General features: G+C 43.8%; 1 protein-coding gene across 1 annotated transcript in view; it reads left to right on the forward strand.

Moving 5' to 3' along the window:
* The window catches only part of DNAH14 (dynein axonemal heavy chain 14), a 499756-nt gene that overhangs the window by 193688 nt on the left and 284203 nt on the right, over nt 1-21865 (forward strand). The window contains exons 32-36 of the mRNA XM_034764559.1: nt 6692-6745; nt 7377-7522; nt 8579-8647; nt 11060-11246; nt 20840-20919. Of these exons, the coding sequence (XP_034620450.1) occupies nt 6692-6745; nt 7377-7522; nt 8579-8647; nt 11060-11246; nt 20840-20919 (536 nt within the window). The remainder of the gene's footprint in view (nt 1-6691; nt 6746-7376; nt 7523-8578; nt 8648-11059; nt 11247-20839; nt 20920-21865) is intronic.

Consider the following 21865-nt stretch of genomic DNA (forward strand, 5'->3'; position numbering starts at 1 on the left):
GGGCCATCAAGTTCATGTCATTTTCTTACAATTTAGATGTGTTTCCCTCAACTGCTGAAACAATTTTTGTTTTTTTTAAATTGATCATATTTTCATAAATATTTGGAACTAAGTCAAAGATGGTGTATGGTACATATCTGGTGTAAGGGATTGAACTATATACATCAGTTCTAATTTCCGTAATAGCATGCCAGTGAGAATGTTGAGCCTTTTACCATGAGACCATAGTTTGTCTGTTTTGGAAAGGATTAATTAAATATATTACGTAGATGGTGCCAAAAATATTTGTGATGTCAATATTTTCTTACTTTTAATCTATTTCATTCAATTTGCTGTATTTAATACATACATTTTATTTAGCAAAAACAAATCGGTTATTTTAGTCCTTCGTATAATTTTAATTTCTTGTCCTTTGAGCCTTGAATTGTTCAGTATTAAAGTGCTTAGGAAAGTGCTTTTAACACATATTCTTGGTAGATATGTGTTAAAAACATGGATGTTTTCAGCTTCCGTTTGGCCCCTACTTTTTACTAAGAGACAAAACTTACTGCTACTTTTCTTCTTTTAGAATTGTATATTAGAGAATATTAGAAGCTTTGCTTCTGTGATCCAAAAAGCTTCAGAAAATATTTGCAAACATCACTGGAAAACTGATACGTGAGATGTTGACCTTTATTCATAAAACAGTAACATACCAAGCATGCAATGCTACAAAGTGTTGAGCACCCTCAACTCCCTTTGAATTGGACCTCAGAGTTACAAACACCTCGGGAATAGAGATTGTTTGTAACTCTGAAGTGTTCTGAACAAACTCTGAACAAAACATTATGGTGGTTCTTTTAAAAGTTTACAACAGAACATTGACTTAATACAACTTTGAAATTGTACTATGCAGAAGAAAAATGCTTCTTTTAACCATCTTAATTTAAATGACAGAAACAATTTCCCTGCCTTGTCAAATCTTTTTTTAAACTTTCCCTTTATTTTTTAGTAGTTTACATTTAACACAGTACTGTACTGTATTTGCTTTTTTTTGTTTGTTTGTTTGTTTTGTTTTGTTTTTTGGTCTCTGCTCCTGCCTGATGGAGCAAATGAGCTGTGTGGTTTACTGGTCAGTTCACAACTCTGGTGTTCATATTGTATTTAATATCTTACTCGAGGTTTTCAGGATCGGGTCTTATTTTCTCATATCTATCTTTTTATTCTCCATGTGTATGGTCAACCATTACAGTAGCTGTCTACTGAAATGAAAAAGAAAGAAAGCCCTCTTTTAAATGGTAAATTATATGTATATAAGTAATAAAAGAGAGTATATAAGGTAATCAGATGCATTAATTTAAAATAGCTGAATGAATTACATAACTATTTCAGAACAAGTAATTAGTATAGCAAATGGGAAATCTCACAATGCAGATTCTCACATCTGATTTAAAAAATAAAGATGGGATTAGCACAGAGACATGTTGGGTGTGCATAGAGATGCCTTGCAGGCAACCCAGGATTAGACCAAGTGGCTGGTCAGAGAAAGATGTCATGTCCCCCTGCTGTAAAGCTCTGGGTACCAGCTGAGCCACATATGTAATTTTCTTTCTTTAATAAAAGGAAAATGCTGTGGTAGAGTGGCTTTCTACCAATGGAAGTAGTGACTGAGATTATGGAAGACAGAGAATGGGAAAACTGCACTTAATGTGTTCAATTCTAATTTCAAATTGCCCTCCTAATTTTCAAAATGTAACAAGTGTGCTCCATCATTCTCCTTCCTACTCAGCACTTGTTTTGGATGTCACTCACTTCTGCTCCCTCTGGCTGGAACTCTTCCCTTTATCCATACCAATTGCTTTGGCATTTTCAGTTTCACCGTAAAACAAATAATTTTCTTGAGTTTATAATGACAGGTTTCAGAGTAGCAGCTGTGTTAGTCTGTATCCGCAAAAAGAACAGGAGTACTTGTGGCACCTTAGAGACTAACAGATTTATTAGAGCATAAGCTTTCGTGGACTACAGCCCACTTCGGTATGCATCCGAAGAAGTGGGCTGTAGTCCACGAAAGCTTATGCTCTAATAAATCTGTTAGTCTCTAAGGTGCCACAAGTACTCCTGTTCTTTTTGCGGATACAGACTAACACAGCTGCTACTCTGAAACCTGTCATTATAAACTCAAGAAAATTATTTGTTTTACGGTGAAACTGAAAATGCCAAAGCAATTGGTATGGATAAAGGGAAGAGTTCCAGCCAGAGGGAGCAGAAGTGAGTGACATCCAAAACAAGTGCTGAGTAGGAAGGAGAATGATGGAGCACACTTGTNTCCGAAGAAGTGGGCTGTAGTCCACGAAAGCTTATGCTCTAATAAATCTGTTAGTCTCTAAGGTGCCACAAGTACTCCTGTTCTTCTTGAGTTTATAATTGAGTCACTATAAAACACTTTTGGGTATTAGGCCACATTCAGTCCTAGTGTAATTTCATAGGCTTGTGGAGCTGGACCCAGGTATATAGGCTGAATTTTACACACTGCATGTAGAATAAAAAACAAATTATAGTGAATATATTGTAATAGATTATTATTCTACAAGGGCTTATATGTGACCATTTCAGTTCAAGTGTGTGCATGCCAATGCATCGAACCAGAGATATTTTCCCCATAATTGCACCATTAGGGCAGCGCATGTGCCCTCAGCATTCTTGTACTTCCCGCTGAAGTTATAAAGAGGCACAAATACCCCTACCCTCCTTGGTTCCTTCTTCCTACTTGTAGCTGGTAATCAGAGCATAAGTCTTTGTCACACTCTTTTCCCTTTCTCTTATCAGAGAATTTTTTCTACAAAAAAAAATATATACTGTATGTATATAGTTAGTTTAGTCTAATTATAATGATACTTGTATTTTAAAAAATGTTTTTGCTGGTTTTTGTTTGCTTTTGAGCAGAGGTGAAAGTAAGCTGGTACAATACGGCATACTGGCAAGAGCTGGTACGCCATGCTGGACTGGACCGGCTTCTCTGGCAGTGATTTAAAGGGCCCAGGGCTCCAGCCACTGCAGGGAGCCCCGGGCCCTTTAAAGTGCCGCCCCAGCCCCGCTGCCGGAACTCCGGCAGCACTTTAGAGGGCCCGGGGCTCCCCGCAGTGGCCAGAGCCTCTGGCCCTTTAAATCGCTGTCGGAGGCCCGGGGCTCCTACAGCTGGGCTCGGGTGGGGATTTAAAGGGCCTGGGGCTCCCTGCAGTTGCAGGCGCCCTGGGCCCTTTAAATCCCTGGGGCTCCGGCAGGGATTTAAAGGGCCCGGGGCTCCCCACAGTGGCAGGAGCACCGGGCCCTTTCAATACCCGCCCGAGCCCTGCCACTCCAGGGTAGCGGCGGCAGGGCTTCAGCTGTGATTTACAGGGCCCGGAGCGCCGCAGCGGCCAGAGCCCTGGGCCCTTTAATTCACCCATGAGCCCCAGGACTCCCAGTCACTTCTGCAGCTGGTAGCCACAGCCGGAGCCCCAAGGCCTTTAAATCTTGAAAGGCCACGCCTCTTCTGGTTGAGGCTATGCCCTCGCTCAGGACTCCGGCATACCAGTAAGTCCTTTAAGTTACTTTCACCCCTGCTTTTGATTTCGGTACTGGGCATGCCTAAGTCCCAGGGCATAAACCTGTTCTGGCTGTAGAAATTCTATTCTATTCAGTGATTCTCACTTCTGTTTTTTAAACATTTTGGGAGAAAGACACATTAGGTATAAGTGTCCTATCTGCAGGGGGTTTAAGACCAGAGCTAAGTTTTCTAGGGAGGTAAGGCTTCCAGACTGGAAGCTGCTTTGCATGCCCCTTAAAATCCAGCTGCTCAATACATGGGGGTTCAGACTCCACACTGTCCAGGAGCATACCACCAGACTTGACAGTATCCCCCTGCCAGAGGGAGTCAGAGAGAAAACGCCATTATCCTTCTCCGGTGCCAGATTTTACTTTTGGAATCAAAGTGTCAGGACATTCAAGCTATTTTTTAAATTTCCTGATGTCCAAATTTTCTTATTAAATGTTTATCTTCCACATTTTATTCTGAGTCATAGTGGGGGTGCTTGGATGAGTAAATTGGTATGATAGGTCTTCAGTTCCCAATGGCTCAGCTGATTATTTCGGGAGATTTAGGTCGAGATTTAATGCTTGAATAGGTCCCCCAACAAATACAGTATCAAGAGAAGAAAACACCGAAAAGACTTTTTTAAGTTCTGCCCTGTGCTAAGAATTTTCAATGCTAAAATAATATTGCAGATGCTCTAAGGGGCTGAAGTTTGGTGTAGAGGCCAAATTTCAGCCTTAGTATTTTTTGAGGAGACTTTTAATTCTCCCAGTTTCTACCCCTGCCTCATTTTTACATGCCGAGATGGGTGGTTTTTCTGAAAGTAGCAGAATTTGTATAGCTTTTCTTACATTTTGATCTAAGATCTATACTCTTCCAAATTATAGATTGCCTTGTATTTGCCTTTAGGAGGTGGAGGAACAACCCTGGGTACTCCTTATTTTCATGGTATAAGACCATCCATATTATTATAGTTAGGTTCGTTTTTTCTGTTACTTCCTGTCAATATGTTTTAACCAATGTAATCAACTCAGAGTGACAGATATTACCCAACAAGAAGATATGGCTATGATTTTAACTTTGCCTTTGGGTTTTCTACTTTGAAGATTGCCCATGTTTTTAACTATATTTGAATTAATTATCAAATCCTCATTTATGTAAGATACATATTCTGTTAAAATTCCAGATCATGGAAACTCCTATCCTTAAAGGTAGATATGAAAAAGGTCCTTCACATCTTCTTTTTTGCCCATGTAAATCTGGAGCTTTGGAAGATCTACCTCATTATAGAAAGATTATAGGATTTTGGGTTGTAGAACTTTCCAGCTGCTGAAAGCAAGCTGAACTTTACCTCTTTTGTTTTAAAAAAAAAAAAAAAAGATTTTTTTTATCATCATCTCAAAAGATAATGATTTTAGTATTTTCTCAGTCCACAATAGTAATTAAATCAATACAATTTTTGCCCTATTAGCATTGTACCAAAGAAGAGAGTTTTTATTAAGTTCTGATTGACATTTTAATATATTATATGGATATTGCTGCTGTTTTAAATTGTGTGTGTTTCTTTTTCTGTATTTGCAAAAGACGTATGTCATATGCAATCTAGTAAAACTGAATAGAATGCTGCCCTCATCTTAAAGGATGTGAAATTGACAAAAACTTTCCCCAAGGGCTGCCCAGGATGCCCTGACTCTGTCTTAGCCTCCCTGCCAGCTCTAGGGCTGTAGAAGCAGAGAACAGGCACTCAGCCTCCCTGCCTCCCCCCAGCTCTGGGACCAAAGAGACATAACAGAGTTGGGAGAGGTGGGGAGGCTGAGCATACCCTAGTTCTGCAGCTGGAGAAGCTGAGCACTCCAGCTCTCTGCCTCTCCAGCCTGGAACTGGTCTTGGGGGTGGAAGGGAGGCTAATCACCCCAGTTCTTTGCTTCTCTGGCAGCCAGTATGGAAGGCTATTGTCAGTTAAATTGACATGAGTTTTTCAGATGGACAGCTGGAAAGCCAAAAAATTCCAAAATGCTTTGTTTTTTGAAAATCCTTTCTCCCAGGGTTCTTTGAATATTATCCTGATCTTGAATAAGTAATAAGTAATGTATGATGTTGTATGTTAGTTAACATTTTATTGTAACTTTGCCCTAATAAAAAGGTTTTTTTTAGAAAGTCACATTATGAAATTTTGTCCTGATTCAGGATGAACGTACATACTCACTACTGTCGGGCAGGTTTGTGCTTGGCACAGCTGAGCCATGCCACCGCTGCTGGTACCTGTGCTACTGCGGCTACATTACTATTTATATTCGCATTAGCTCAATGAGAGCTAGCACAAGTATGTGTATGCAAGCTGGGACTCACCCCTAGCTCCTAGTACAGGTGTAGCCTAAATGTCAACATTATTAACTATTTCACTGTTCTTTGACGCATGTATAAAAGGAGAGGAAGTATCATACTATTAAAATTTCCACAGTTTATTCCAGTGTTTCCCAAAGTATAGATTGTGCCTGTCCCCTCCCCCACAAGTTGATGGGGAAGAAGAGGTATGGAAAATGTTTACATTAAAATTATCTCTATGTTGCAAAAGAAAAGGTGTGCAAAGACATGGCAACTCTGCTTTTAGCTCAGTTTAGCAACTTGAGTTAAGGTTTGTAGGGCAGCCTGGAGTTGAACTTGAGCTGCTAAAAGTTGAGTTGCTGTGTCTTCACTGTTATTTTAAACCTGTGTTAGCTAACCTGAGTTAGGAACTCACTAGGTTTATGTATGTTTGTTTGTTAGTTAGTTTTTGCTTTGCAGTGTAGGCATAACCTAAGAGAAGGAGGCCTTTAATAAATGCGGAATGGTTGCAGGGGAACACAAAAGTTTGTTTAATTTTCCTTAAAGGGGGCTCAACTTTCAAACGTTGGGAATACTGCCCTAATTGTAAATATGAAGAGTGATGATTTAGAAATGTAAAGTGTGAATCAGACCTACAGTGAGGTTACTTCTCTCCTTTTAGAATCACTTGTAAAAATTTGTCCATCAAAAACAATCCTTCAAAAATATGCTTTCAACAATTTTTATGTCTATGGGGATGACCTTATTCATACGCTGTTATTTTAATGTTTCAAGAAATGTGTCATATCTGCTCTAAAACGGTATTCTTTCCCTTAGGCCATGGGAAAACTCTGTGTGGTTTTTAATTGTTTTGAAGGTTTGGATTATCAGGTAAGGCATGTTATATTCTTTATCTGAAATAACTTGGCAGAATAGTACTGCAAAGCAGAATAAATGTAATTCCCCAATACAATAACAAGGCTCATCCACTACTTACTGCGGGTATAAAGATAAGACTGCCAGTGCCATTTGCTCTTTTGGCTTTTTAATTCACTAACAGAGTGGTATAAATTGCTAAGGAACATATCTAAATAATAATTTAGAACTTCTCTGTTGATATCTGATTTTTTTTAGACTGTGTCTAACCTATTAGAATTTAGCTTAGTTCTCTTAGTTCTATCCTACAGCTATAGTACATTTCTGGGTTGAAAACTGTGATTATGATAATAATACAAGGTTTTTTTTTTTAAAGGAAAAGTGAAGATAGTTAAATTTAGAGATCGGGTCGGGGAGCTGTGTGCAAATCTAGATCCAGAATCTGTTTAGATTAGGATCAGAGAATATGTTTTATCTAATTTTCTGCTCCCTTGAGTAAATCAGATGATTTCTTTCTCTTTTTTCTCTCACGCTCTTGTGATTAAAGGACATTGCAGTTTTTCAAGAATCAGTATTACAAAAATCATCTAAAGCTTCAGCAATTAATACTAATTTCTGTTCTTTTTTTCTGTTTTTTTTTCTTAAGATGATGGGAAAATTCTTCTGTGGACTAGTTCAGTCTGGAACATGGTGTTGTTTTGATGAGTTCAATCGCATAGATATAGAAGTTCTGTCTGTAATTGCTTCACAAATTCAGACAATCAAGGCAGCCAAAGATAGACATGTTATCAGGTATTAGTTTTCATTTCCTTAGTTCTTTTGCAAGTAATAGTGCCTTATAGAACTGGCAATTTACTGCTTTAGGTCTAGAAAGGTATTTGAATTTCTTATACCTGTTCCACACTATGGTTGATCCTGTGCTGATGATAACCAGATTTAAACATTCCTAGCAGGGTTAAGATGGTTTCTCTTAAGCAGTCTGGGCAAGGTTTTTTGTTTGTTTGTTTGTTTTTTGTTTTGCTAAGAACAATGTTACAATTGTGCCTCAAACTATTGTACGGTTTACCTTGAAGGGGTTAGCTTATATTATGATTGAGTGAGCAGAGTATGGGGCAGAGGGAAATCCTTGTATACCTTGTTCAGAGGACAAGTTCTGCTAGCAACAAACACAGAAAACCTAAATATCTGTTTGGCTTCCCCACACTCCCAAAAAGGAAACAGAAAGCTAAATCATGCCATCATCCCCTCCATAGGTAAATGCCCTAAATGCACTTGAATCACTTAGTTTCTGCTACATGTGAGTGGGGAAGAGGAAACTGTGTAGGGGTTGCACAAGAGGAGGACATTGTACCCTCACTATAGCAGTGCTTGGTAGCGGCTCTTTCTGGAGCAGTGTGGAGGGGGATGTTTGAGCCAGGTGCGTAACAGGAGAGTTGTGGTGTGACCAGGCCCTTGACTGTGTAAATCCACTGACCAAAATACTTATGGTATGTATGCCTGAATGTAGAGGCTACAGTCATTACTATAGGCCATAGACTGCAGTAATAGATGCACTGGCCTTTCCTTCCCTACAATGGAGAATTTTCACCCTCACAGAGATTCTCTGTGAAAGGCCCATTTACTTGTGCTTTGCACTTTGTTCAAGATTTGTCCCACAGTCATTTATCTTTGTTTGTCTACTCCCTCTCCCTCATAATTTTGCTTTGCTTTTATGCATTTAAGGACTTCTGTGTCTTTTTAATATTTGTATTAACATTATATTATTATCCAATTTAAATGTGCAGAAAACATTTTTATTTTTTTCACTTTTTTTTTGGTAAATGATTAATAATGTGCTTTATAACATAGATTTGTGCTGGAAGGAAAAGAAATCCGTATCAATACATCCTGTGGAATCTTTATTACCATGAATCCTGGGTAAGTGACAAGAAAAGCTAGACTTGTTTGAGAATGCCGAAGCATGAGCTTCAAAATTCCCCTTTGGTGCTCATACAGATTAATCTGTAGGCTGCTTTTTGGCATTAGTTTATCTTCCAGATCAGTTCGAATATTTGTCCATTTAGTAACTAAAGAGTTACTCTCTTTTTTCTGTAACATGCTCTAGGATCCAAAAGGAATGATGAGACTGTTTTTCCTAATTTATGGTCATAATCTGTCCCTTAAGGCTCAGCATGTTGCTTTCTAACATATTTGCTCAAAATTAAGAGAACAAATTATTTTTCCTATAAAATAGTACACTATATTTTTCCTCAATATATTTTGTGTACCTTCTAAGTCATGAATTCATCATTTCTTGCCTCCCCATTTCCCTCTCCCTCTTTATAGTCATAACATATGTAACTTTTCCCCTGTCAAATGGGTTTATAATATATAGTAGTATATGCCTCCTCTGCAAGTCATGTGATTCTTCCTTTATGAAATCTCTGAAAATCTGTTTTTTCTTCATCATCCTTAAACCCTAGTCTATGCTTTGGTAACCACTTGTCTCAGCTACTAAAACCCCAGGGATCGTCAATATGCAGGCTGTGGGCCAAATCTGGACTGCCAGATACTTTTGAACAGAACCAGAAATATTTTATTTATTTATTTATTTATTATTATTATTTTCTCTGGAGTCTGGACCTTGACTTTATCTTGACCATAAAAATTGGACCTTGACAAAGAAGTAATTGACTTACTCCTGTTTACTCCATGGGCTCCCTGGCTTGTCCCCTTGCATCCCTGCAATCTATTCAAGACACTGCTGCCACAATTATCTTCCTCTTTGGCCACTATTGTTGACACTCCCATGTTTCAATCCCTGCATATTGGGTTCCAATCACTTACCACCTCAAATCTGAGCTGCTTGTCCTCCTTTTTAGCCTTCTGTGTCTGTACTTCTCAGATCTTATTTTTGCTTACCTCTCCTCTTATTGTCTGCTTTTCTCTCAAGTCACCTTCCTAGCAGCTAGTTTGGTATTCTTCTCCACTTCAATGCTCTTTCTATATTGTCACAGATCTGGTTGAGTTCCCACTGTTGGACACTCACTAGACTGCTGTGAGGAAACCTAAATGTTGAATCCAGCTTGTCTTTAGCTTGCTGGGGCTGGACAGAGTTTAGTCCCAGTTGTGGGTTCGGGTACACACTCCAGGTGCAGATCTCAGGTCTGACACACCTTTTGTCAGTGGGGCCCCTGATGCCCCAGTTGTCTAGGCCCTGAAAATTTAGTGTCATTTCCCTCAAGCCTCTATAGCAGCTTTTGCACATTCCCTAGAATGCCAGCAAAGGTGCGAGTCTTCTGGCTTAGTTTTCCTCTTCAGGGGTACATGATAGTGAAAGCCAGCCAATAGATAGACTTTGCACAGGATTCTATTACATATTTTCTCTTTACTTAGTAACATGAGAAAAACACAGATCTATATAAAATAATTAACACACCTGTACACACATCCCTGCCTCAACCTCCTCTTCCACTGGAGAGTTCTTTGGGCTTGGTTAGAAGCCTACTGTTAGTATTCGTGCCACGAGTGCTCCCTGCCCCCAAAGCACAGCTGCAGATTATTGCCTAAAGGCTAATGCCCAGATACTTAATGGGTCGTTGGACAGGATAGGAGACAGGTGCCCCGCACTGGGCCCAGTGGTGGTAAGTCTGTAGTGTTAAATGCCCCGCTAACCCCAAACCAATGCAGGAACTTGGGCCCAGTGAAACTTGGAAGGAAGACACAAAGCTGATAGACGACAAGGACCAGATAGAATTGTCTGCTACTCCTGGGGACAACAGCGATATAGGTTTCATGACTGCCCATCCATAGAGTGTAACTTTGTGCACGTATGGACAAGAGAGAATAGGGCACAGAGAAAAGCCCTAGGAAATCTCACAATTCCAGAAGAGGCAAATGTACAGTGATTATATTGCTCCATAGAATAAAAGTTAGGGGTGTGTCTGCATGTGAGGTGTCTGAATCTGCATTGGTCTTACACTCTTCTAAAAGAGATTGGAAACATATCTGTAGATAATTAATTATCTCCTGCCTGTTTTTATACTAAAACTAATGGTTGTGCATGTATGCATTTGTATGTATTCAAAACATCTAAACTTAAGGGAAATTGTTATAACCTGGCAATCCTAAAGTAAATTATCTGCTGTGGACTAATTAAAATGTGTTGATGTAAGCAACAAAACTTCACTATTTAATTCCCTTAGGATAATACCAAAATAGAATACTATACTATAACTTTTTTTGTGTTTGAGAAATCATTCTTTAGTTTCTTACTATTCTAACTCCCAGATAATTAGTACAGATGTAACTTTTGAAGGCTTGAGTCATTTTCTTCTTCTTCTTCACCAGGTACAAAGGCCGAGTAGAACTCCCAGACAATTTAAAATCTCTGTTTCGACCTGTCTCAATGATGGTACCAGATTATCAACTCATTGCTGAAGTAATGTTATTTTCAGAAGGTTTCAAATCAGCAAAGTCGCTCTCTGGGAAATTGGTCAATCTTTACCAGTTGGCTTGCAATCAGCTGTCACAACAGGTAAAATATCATTTTCAGAATTAGAGAGACAAGAGGTAATATCTTTTATTGGACCAACTTCTGTTGGTTAGAGAGACAAGCATTTGACTTGCACAGAGCTCTTCTTCAGGTCTGGGAAACCTACTCAGAGCAACACAGCTAAATACAAGGTGGAACAGATTGTTTAGCATTAGTCAACACATAGTTCAAGGGACTATTCCATGTGAAGTTGACCATTAATACCCCTTCAGTTATGGGGGGGGGCGGAGAGAGGGGGAAAGGCAGCTGGGGAGGCATTGTTAGTGGGTTATAGATTGTTGTAATAAGCCATAATTCCTGGGGCTCCATTGAGTCCATGATTTTTAGTATCTAGCAAAGTTATAAATTTAAGCTCCCAGGCTCATTTTTTGAACATGTTCTGCAGGTTTCTTTTGAGACTGAGGATTGATAGGTCAGATGTAGAGTGATCGCTTCGTGAAAAGTATTCACCCACAGGTGATATGGTGTTTTTGTCTTTTATCATTTTCCTGTGTGAGTTCATTCAAGAGGGTAGTAATTGTCTGGTTTCATCCACATAGTTGTTGTTGGGGCACTTTAGTGCATTTAGTGCATTACTTTGCTAGACACTAAAAATCATGGCCTGAATAGAGACACTGGATTTATGGCTTACTAGAACCATCGGTAACCCCCCAGGTGCCTTTCCCCCTCCCTCCCTTGCTTCCCCCTCTGACTATAGGTTTCAGAGGGGTAGCCGTGTTAGTCTGTATCAGCAAAAATAACAAGGAGATTAGAGGGGTGTTAATGAACCACTTCATCTCAAATGGTCCCATGAAACAATCTATTCCATCTTGTATTTAGCAGACCTGAAGAAGAGCTCTGTGTAAGCTCGAAAGCTTGTCTCTCTCACCCACAGAAGTTGGTCAATAAAAGATATTACCTCACCCATCTTGTCTATCTAATATCCTGGGACCAACACGGCTTACAACTACATTGCATTTTCAGAATTGTATTTTATAGATTGCAGAATATACATGTGGACAGTGAGGCTGCTTATCATGAGCACAGAGGATATGTGGAATTCATTTGTAGTTGATTTTGTAGCAGTTTTTTTACAAATATCTCAGGGAACTCTATTAATACTAATTAGGTTTTAAACACATTTTAAACAAACTTTTTTATACAAATTCTCTGCTTAGGCAACCCTTGTTTTTACCTATTTATTTTTAAATTTAAAACATTTATTTCTTTTGGAGTTCCAAGAAACAGCAAAAAAACAGGTTAGGATTCTTCTGGTTCTTCTTTGAGTGATTGTTCATGTCCATTCCAAGCAGGTGTGTGCACGCCTGTGCACGCCAGCCGGAAGATTTTACCATAGCAGCGTCCGTAGGGTCGGCTTCGGCACCCCCTGGAGTGGCGCCTTCATGGCGCCGTATATAGGGGCCCGCCGACCCTCCACCCCCTCAGTTCCTTCTTACAACCGGTGACGGCTAGCTGGAACTTCGCTTGTTCTTTAGCAATCTTGGCAGTGTCCCGTTTTCTTCTTGTAAATAGTTCAGTTAGTTTTAGAGTTAGTATAGATAGATAGATGTTGGGGGGTTTCCCCAACGTACTCGTTGCCCTGCTGGGGCATGCCCGGGTCCCCAGGGTTTAAACTCTGCAAGGACTGTGGGAAGTTCATGCTGAAGAGTGACCCTCACTCTTCTTGCCTATGGTGCCTCGGGGAGAACCACCAAAGAGACAGGTGCACTGCACAGCATTTCGCCCCAGGACTCTCAAAGACAGAAAGCAAAGGCTCAAGGTATTGCTAATGGAAGCGGCCCTGCGGCCTCATTCGGACTCTGGGCCGGCCGACCTGGTGCCCAGTACTTCATCCTCGCTGCGCAGCGCCCCGGCACTGGTAATACGTCATGAGGCCAAAACCTCAAAACCCCGGCACCGGAGAGAGTTGGCAATAGGAAATCGGCATCAGTGAGGCACCATTCACCATCCCCGGTGCCGGTTAAAAAAAAGAGGCCGGTGAGGGGATGTTCACGCCACCAGGACCCTAAAGGGCCGGCGTCATCCACGAGTGCTGCGAGACAGGTCATGCTACAGACTCATTCAGCTACTCCGTTGACTCCCGCCCCGGAGAGGGTACGGTCTAGTCCGGACAGACCTACATCCCCGGACCTCGTCGAGGAAGTGCGCTTCCCATCAACGCTGGGAGGCATTCGAGGCAGCCTCGGACTTACTAAGCCTCCCGGTGCCGGCATCACCGCATCGGGGGAAAGAGCCTCCGACCATGGCCCGGCCCTCTATACAATCATGGGCAAGCCGGCTATGTTGTCGCCGTGGTCCCCGCACCGCGCCATCCCAACGGCACCAGAGCAGAGAGAACATTCTCCAGCCCAGTGGCACCGCTCTCCAGCGACGGTGGGTACTGCTCCCCTTAGGTCCTCCTATTCGGAGACCTCAGACTCCGAGGCGGAGTCGTACCGCTCCAGTAGATGGAGGAGCAGGCGGTCGACCTTGCAGGTGAGCCTCCAGCCTTATCCGCAGCAGTGGCAACGGCAGTGGCAACCGCCCCCCCAGTGGCTGTTCTGGACTCCCTGGGCCTACCATCAGTCCGTGGGACAGGTGTACGGGCCCCGCGCAAGGTCCACATCTGTCAAGGCTGCTTCCCCACTCTGAACTTTAGGGTACAAATGTGGGGGCCTGCATGAAAACTTCTAAGCTTAACTACCAGCTTAGATCTGGTCTGCTGCCACCACTCCCAAAGCTAATTCCATTCCCTGGGTAGCCTTGAGAGACTCTTTACCAATTCCCTGGTGAATACAGATCCAAACCCCTTGGATCTTAAAACAAGGAGAAATTAACCATCCCCCCTCCTTCCTCCCACCAACTCCTGGTGGATCAAGATCCAACCCCCTTGGATCTAAAAACAAGGAAAAATCAATCAGGTCCTTAAAACGAAGGCTTTTAATTAAAGAAAAAGGTAAAAATCATCTCTGTAAAATCAGGATGGAAAAATAACTTTACAGGGTAATCAAACTTAAAGAGCTCAGAGGACCCCCCCTCTAGCCTTAGGTTCAAAGTACAGCAAACAGAGATAAACACTCTAGCAAAAGGTACATTTACAAGTTGAGAAAACAAAGATAAACTAACACGCCTTGCCTGGTTGTTTACTTACAAGTTCGAAATATGAGAGACTTGTTCAGAAAGATTGGGAGAACCTGGATTGATGTCTGGTCCCTCTTAGTCCCAAGAGCTAACAACTTCCCAAACAAAGAGCACAAACAAAAGCCTTCTCTCCCCCCCCCCCACAAGATTTGAAAGTATCTTGTCCCCTTATTGGTCCTTTGGGTCAGGTGTCAGCCAGGTTACCTGAGCTTCTTAACCCTTTACAGGTAAAATGATTTTGGAGTCTCTGTCCAGGAGGGATTTTATAGTACTGTACACAGGAGAGCTGTTACCCTTCCTTTACTCTCACGGATCTTGGGAGACAGACCTGTCCTCGCTTACAGACAACCCCCCAACCTAAAGCAAATACTCACCAGCAACCACACATCACTGAACAAAACCACTGACCCAGGAACCTATCCTTGTAACAAAGCCCAATGCCAACTCTGTCTACATATCTATTCAAGTGACATCATCATAGGACCTAATCACATCAGCCATACTATCAGGGGCTCGTTCACCTGCACATCTACCAATGTGATATATGCCATCATGTGCCAGCAATGCCCCTCTGCCATGTACATTGGCCAAACCGGACAGTCTCTACGCAAAAGAATTAATGGACACAAATCTGACATCAGGAATCATAATATTCAAAAACCAGTGGGAGAACACTTTAACCTGTCTGGCCATTCAATGTAAGACCTGCGGGTGGCTATCTTACAACAGAAAAACTTCAAAAACAGACTCCAATGAGAGACTGCTGAGCTGGAATCGTTATGCAAACTAGACACAATCAACTCAGGATTGAATAAGGACTGGGAATGGCTGAGCCATTACAACCATTGTCTCTATCTCCCCTTGTAAGTATTCTCACACTTCTTATCAAACTGTCTGTACTGGGCTATCTCGATTATCACTTCAGAAGTTTTTTTTCTCTTACTTAATTGGCCTCTCAGAGTTGGTAAGACAACTCCCACCTGTTCATGCTCTCTGTATGTGTGTATATATATCTCCTCAATATTTATTCCACTTTATGTGCATCCGAAGAAGTGGGCTGTAGTCCATGAAAGCTTATGCTCTAATAAATTTGTTAGTCTCTAAGGTGCCACAAGTACTCCTGTTCCTTCCCTTTATAGTTATGACAGCATCAGTTTCATCGACGTCGATGGCTCCGGCTCAAATGCCTCCACCACCGGCACCACCGTCTGACAGGAGTGTGCCACAACAGACCCCGGCACTGCCTAGTCAGGCACCAGCACCGGCGGGGACCATGGTTCTGACGCCGCAGGCACCGCCCAGCACACCTAGTCGTTTGGTGTCGACCCCGGTACCGGCCGCGGTGCCGCACCCTGCACCCGCACTGGCCACGCAAACAGAGTACCGTGTGCCGCAAGCCCCTACTGGAGCCGAGGGTATAGAGGAAGGCCCTTTGCAGGTGATCTCCTCTTCCTTTCCGGATGAGGTGGTCGCGGGTACTTCAGGAGCACCGGCCCTAGAGGACAACAGGGTCCTCCAACAGCTACTTACACATGCAGCCCAGAGCCTCTCAATCCAAGCTGAGGAGATCGAGGTGGATCCAGATCCGGTGGTCGACATCCTGGCCCCGTTGGGTCCATCCAGGGTAGCCCTGCCCCTGATAAAAACTATTGCGGACACATCCCGCACCTTATGGCAGACACCAGCCTCATTAGCCGCCACGGCCAAGAGGACAGAGAGGCGATATTTTGTCCCCTCCAAGGGCCATGAACACCTTTATACCCACCCTCTGCCGGACTCCCTAGTGGTCGATGCGGCCAACCAAAGGGAGCGTCAGGAGTTCCAAGGGGCTACACCGAAAAACAGGGAGGCCAAGAAGTTGGATCTGTTTGGGAGAAAGGTGTACTCCATAGGGGGGCTGTAGTTGTGGATAGCCAATCAACAGGCTATAGTGAGCCAATATGGTCATAACACATGCTCGGCACTGTCTAGGTTCACTGAACTCCTTCCTCAGGAATCGCGAACCGAGTTCTCAGCCCTAGTTGAAGAAGGGAAATTAATTACCCGAGCATCCCTCCAGGCAGCCTTGGATGTGGCAGATGCAGCCTCATGCACATTGGCGACTGGGCTGGTCATGAGGCAAGGAGCCTGGCTTCAGGTCTCAGGCCTTCCACATGAGGTCCAACAGACCATCCAGGATCTCCCCTTCGAAGGGCCCATGCTCTTTTCTGAAAAAACAGATAAGAGGCTGCATAGTCTAAAGGACTCGAGGGCTATCCTTTGATCGCTGGGCTTACACACCCCAGTTACCCAACGTAGGCAGTTCAGGCCGCCTCAGGCCCCGCGGCCGTACCAGCCTCAAAACCACACAGACGCTTTGCGCAGACGGGCCAGGACCGGCAGAAGGAGGCAGCAACAACAGCCCTCCGGCCCGTCGTCTGCTCAGCCAAGGCCACTACCGGGGCCTAGGCTCCCATTTTAATGGGACGGTCGGGGACGATCTACCGGTCACAACTCTGGATCCGTCCAACCCTACCTTTTTGTCACGTCTGTCCCCCTTCTATCGTGCTTGGGCCCGAATCACATCAGACAGTTGGGTACTCTGCATGGTAGAGAGGGGATATTCTATCCAATTCTCCTCCCTCCCGCCCCACCAGCCCCCCTCAGGGACCCCTCTCACGAGCAACTTCTAATTCAGGAAGTGCAGTCCCTCCTTGCAGCAGGGGCAATGGAGGAAGTTCCTCAAGGGTTCAGGGGCAGGGGCTTCTATTCCCACTATTTCCTAATACCGAAAGCGAAAGGGGGCCTCAAACCTATTCTGGACTTGAGCTTTTTTACAAACTTGTTTAGATGCCACAAGTTCCGCATGGTCTCCCTATCCTCCATCATACCTTCCATGGATCCAGGAGACTGGTATGCCGCTCTCGACTTAAAGGACGCATGCTTTCATATTGAAATAATTCCCCAGCACAGGCATTACCTCAGATTCGTTGTAGGCAACACCCATCTTCAGTTTACAGTTCTACCCTTCGGACTGTCAGCAGCCCCAAGGGTCTTCACGAAGTGCATGGCAGTCGTGGCAGCCTTCCTGCGCAAGCAGGGAATTCAAGTTTTTCCCTACCTGGAAGATTGGCTCGTCAAGGGCTGTGCCAAGGAACAGGTGGAGGCTCAGGTGGTCTTCATCAGGAAGACCTTTCTCGAGCTCAGCCTCCTACTGAACAAGGCCAAGTCCACATTATCTCCAATCCAAAGAATAGAATTTATAGGGGCGGTCCTGGATTCGACACACGCCAGAGCGTACCTCCCAGAGTCCAGATTCCGGACCATGTCCAACATTATTCTCGGTCTCCAATGTTACCAGACCACTACTGCAAGAAATTGCCTCAAGTTAATGGGTCACATGGCGGCGTGCACCTATGTGGTGAGCCACACCAGGCTCAGTCTGCGCCCACTTCAGTCCTGGTTGGCGAAGGTGTACCGGCCGGCCAGGGACTCCCTAGACTCTGTAGTAACGCTCCCTCGACCGGTGCTGGATTCCCTCCAGTGGTGGCTCGACCCACAGGAGGTCTGCATGGGAGTACCCTTTCTCAGCCCCCAGCCCTCTCTGTCCCTGGTAATGGACACATCGGAGCTGGGGTGGGGTGCGCATCTGGGGAACCTCAGAACCCAAAGTCTTTGGTCAAGAGAAGACCTTTCTTTACACATCAACATCAGGGAATTACGAGCGGTGCGTCTGGCATGCAGTACCTTCAAACCCCACCTAGCAGGCAGGTGTGTTTCCATCCTTACGGACAGCACACCAGCGATGTTCTATATCAACAAACAGGGTGGTGCACGCTCCTCTCCCCTGTGCCGGGAAGCCCTCGCGTTATGGGACTTTTGTGTACAGAACACAATTCACCTGACAGCAGCTTACCTACCGGGGAAGCAGAACAGGCTGGCAAACGCTCTCAGCTGCTCGTTCCACGGTCACGAGTGGTCTATCCGCCGGGATGTAGTGCTATCAATTTTCCAACTCTTGGGCCATCCCCAGATAGACCTGTTTGTCTCGAGAGAGAACAGGAAGTGTCAGCAATTCTGCTCCCTCATGGGACTCAGTCCAGGGACGCTGACGGACGCTTTCCTCCTCTCCTGGGAAGACGGCCTACTTTACGCTTTTCCCCTGATTCCCATGGTTCACAGGGTAATCCTCAAGGTTCGCAGGGATCACGCTCGTGTCATCCTGATAGCGCCGGCCTGGCTGCTCCAACATTGGTACACGTCACTCCTGCACATGTCCATACGGGCGCCCCTCAGGCTGCCTCTGCTCCCAGACTTGATCACACAGGATCGGGGTCGCCTACGTCACCCGAATCTAGAGTCTCTCCACCTCACAGCCTGGATGCTCCATGACTAAACCCTGAGGAGATGCAATGCTCTCGTCAGGTCAGGCAGGTGCTTCTCGATAGTAGAAAACCCTCCACCAGGGCCACGTACATGTCCAAGTGGAAGCACTTGTCCATCTGGGCTGAGCAGCAGGGTCAGCTCCTTTGCTAACCCCGATCCCTCTCATACTGGACTGTTTGCTTCATCTGAGACCACTAGGACTCTCCCCCTTTTCGGTTCGAGTCCACTTAGCGGCTATCTCAACGTTCCACCCTGGAGCGGGAGGTAGCTCAGTTTTTGCAAACCCATTGGTTAGTCGCTTCCTCAAGGGCCTGGAAAGACTGTTCCGGCATACTCGTCACCCAGTCCCAGCTTGGGACCTCAATTTGGTCCTGTCCGTCCTCACAGGGCCACCTTTCGAGCCTCTGGCTTCGTGCTCGCTGTTATATCTTTCATACAAGGTCGCGTTTCTAGTGGCTATCACATCAGCCAGGAAAGTCTCGGCGCTCAGAGCACTGACATCAGAGCCTCCATACACTGTCTTCTACAAAGACAAGGTCCAGCTCAGGCCACACCCTGCATTCCTTCCTAAAGTAGTCTCCCAGTTTCACATGTCTCAAGACATCTTTCTCCCGGTCTTCTATCCGAAGCCACACTCCTCCGCTAAGAAGCGTAGGATGCATTCTCTGGACGTTTGCAGGGCCCTGGCATTCTATATTGAAAGGACTAAACCCTTCAGGAAATCAACCCAACTTTTTGTCGCTTCGGCTGACAGGATGAAAGGGCTCCCGGTCTCCTCACAGCGGATCTCCTCTTGGATTAAAACCTGCATCCGAGAATGTTACCGTCGGGCTAACATACCGGCCCCGCCTATCACGGCCCACTCCACAAGAGCACAGGCCTCCTCTGCTGCGTTCCTGGCAAAAGTCCCAATGCAGGAAATTTGAAGAGCGGCCACATGGTCCTCAATCCACACTTTTACGGCGCACTATGCCATCACGCGCCAGGCCAGAGATGATGCAGTACTCCAGTCTGCAGTGACCTCCGACCCCACCGCCTAGGTTCAGGCTTGTGAGTCACTGCTTGGAATGGACATGAACAATCACTCGAAGAAGAAAAAACGGTTACTCACCTTTTTGTAACTGTTGTTCTTCGAGATGTATTGTTCATGTCCATTCCAATACCCAGCCTTCTGCCCCTCTGTCGGAGTGCCGGCAAGAAGGAACTGAGAGGGCCCCTATATACGGCGCCATGAAGACGCCACTCCAGGGGGTGCCGAAGCCAACCCTACGGACACTGCTATGGTAAAATCTTCTGGCTGGCGTGCACGTGGCGTGCGCACACACCTGCTTGGAATGGACATGAACAACACATCTCGAAGAACAACAGTTACAAAAAGGTGAGTAACCGTTTTTTTTATTTTGCTTTTACAACTCAATAATGATCAGTCATTTAATATTGAAAAATAGATTTTGCAGGAGTTCATTCCATAATGTGAATTTATTGCTTTGGCCCCCTCAAAAAATCCTTGACTTGGCTATGATTTTTTTAAATTAATTTAGTACATTTTTCACTTAGGCATGGGGTACATTTTTCACTTAGGCACTTAGTGCGGGAGAGGGATAGCTCAGTGATTTGAACATTGGCCTGCTAAATGCGGGGTTGGGAGATCAATCCTTGAGGGGGCCATTTAGGGATTTGGGGCAAAAATCTGTTTGAGGATTGGTCCTGCTTTGAGCAGGGGGTTGGACTAGATGACCTCCTGAGGTCCCTTCCAACCGTGAGATTCTATGATGAGCTGTTAAGTACACAGGATAGCCCTACCTTTCACTTGTTTGAGCTATTATTGATTGGTTTCACAAATTTCTTACCTAGATATATTTTATATCAAACCTGTTTTGTTTGAGTCTATGATTGGGTTGCATTTCTCCAAATGGAGTAATTTATTATATATAATAAGTATATAGTTCAAGGGACAAATCAAGGGGCATCCAAGCAATCCCACTGAGTTTCTTGTTCTCAAGTGCATATGTCAATTTATGTCTAATATTGTTTAAGAAATTGTTATATTCTTTTAGCCTCGTTAAGGAAATATATTTAATGTTTTCTAGGATCATTATGATTTTGGTATGAGAGCCATAAAAACAGTGTTATTGAGGGCTGGACAGAAGAAAAAAGAATTAAAAATACAGTGAGTAAGATTCTAAATCTCTCCCATACTATATTACTAAAATTTAGGTCTTTATTATGGTGTCTTAACAAGCAAAATAATACACAATCTCACAACTAAAATGTTGTAAGCAGAGAATCTTTAACAAGGATATTGACTTACACGCTGACATCACCAGCCCAGTGTATGTTGGGTTCTCTCATCACAAGATGGAAGTTGGAGGACTGAGGAGCTCTGCTATAATCATTACCCTAAACAAACAAAAATGTAAAATAGCTTTAAAAATATGCAAAAGATTTAACTGATGATAGTTACATTGAAGACTCCAGCTTTCAAAACAAGCAAGATCAATATTAACTCCGCTGGTGAAACCTTGATTTGGCATCGCATACTGCTTATGAGCGAGCACTGAGGTGCAGTTAAAGGTTTTTATGTTGTATGTTGATACAAAGCCTTGGTAGTGATGCATCCTACTTTCCAACAGCTAGATTTTAAGTATTAAAGTTCCAGAACAGTGAGTTGCTGAACACCCTCAAGGCCTGTTAGCATCAGCGTGTGCTTGGTAGCATGTAGGTGTGCACAATACCTTGTAGTTTTGGGCTCATAAAAAGAATGTGATGCATTTCTGCCCAGGAAGAGAAAGCAGACATCCAGAAGCAGATATTATCTGTTGTGCTTTACTTACAGTCACATGTTCAGTTACATCAGGGAGGTAAAGAGCCAAATTCTTTCATGATATAACTTCACTGAAAATAATGAGGGTATACGATGGATGAATCTGGTCCAAAGTGTTTAGCAGCTGTTGTTATGCACATGTGGGAATTTACATATATGTGTATATATAAATAGTAAAGACAAGCCCATTTCTTGTATGGCTTGTGCTGTCACTTAAGTTAAATAGAAAGTATATTTCCAGACATTTTCTAGGCTTCACTCCCTCTGTTTGCAACTGCTGTTTTCATTTCCT

The sequence above is a fragment of the Trachemys scripta genome, chromosome 3, assembly GCF_013100865.1.
Source record: "Trachemys scripta elegans isolate TJP31775 chromosome 3, CAS_Tse_1.0, whole genome shotgun sequence".
NCBI lineage: Eukaryota > Metazoa > Chordata > Testudines > Emydidae > Trachemys > Trachemys scripta.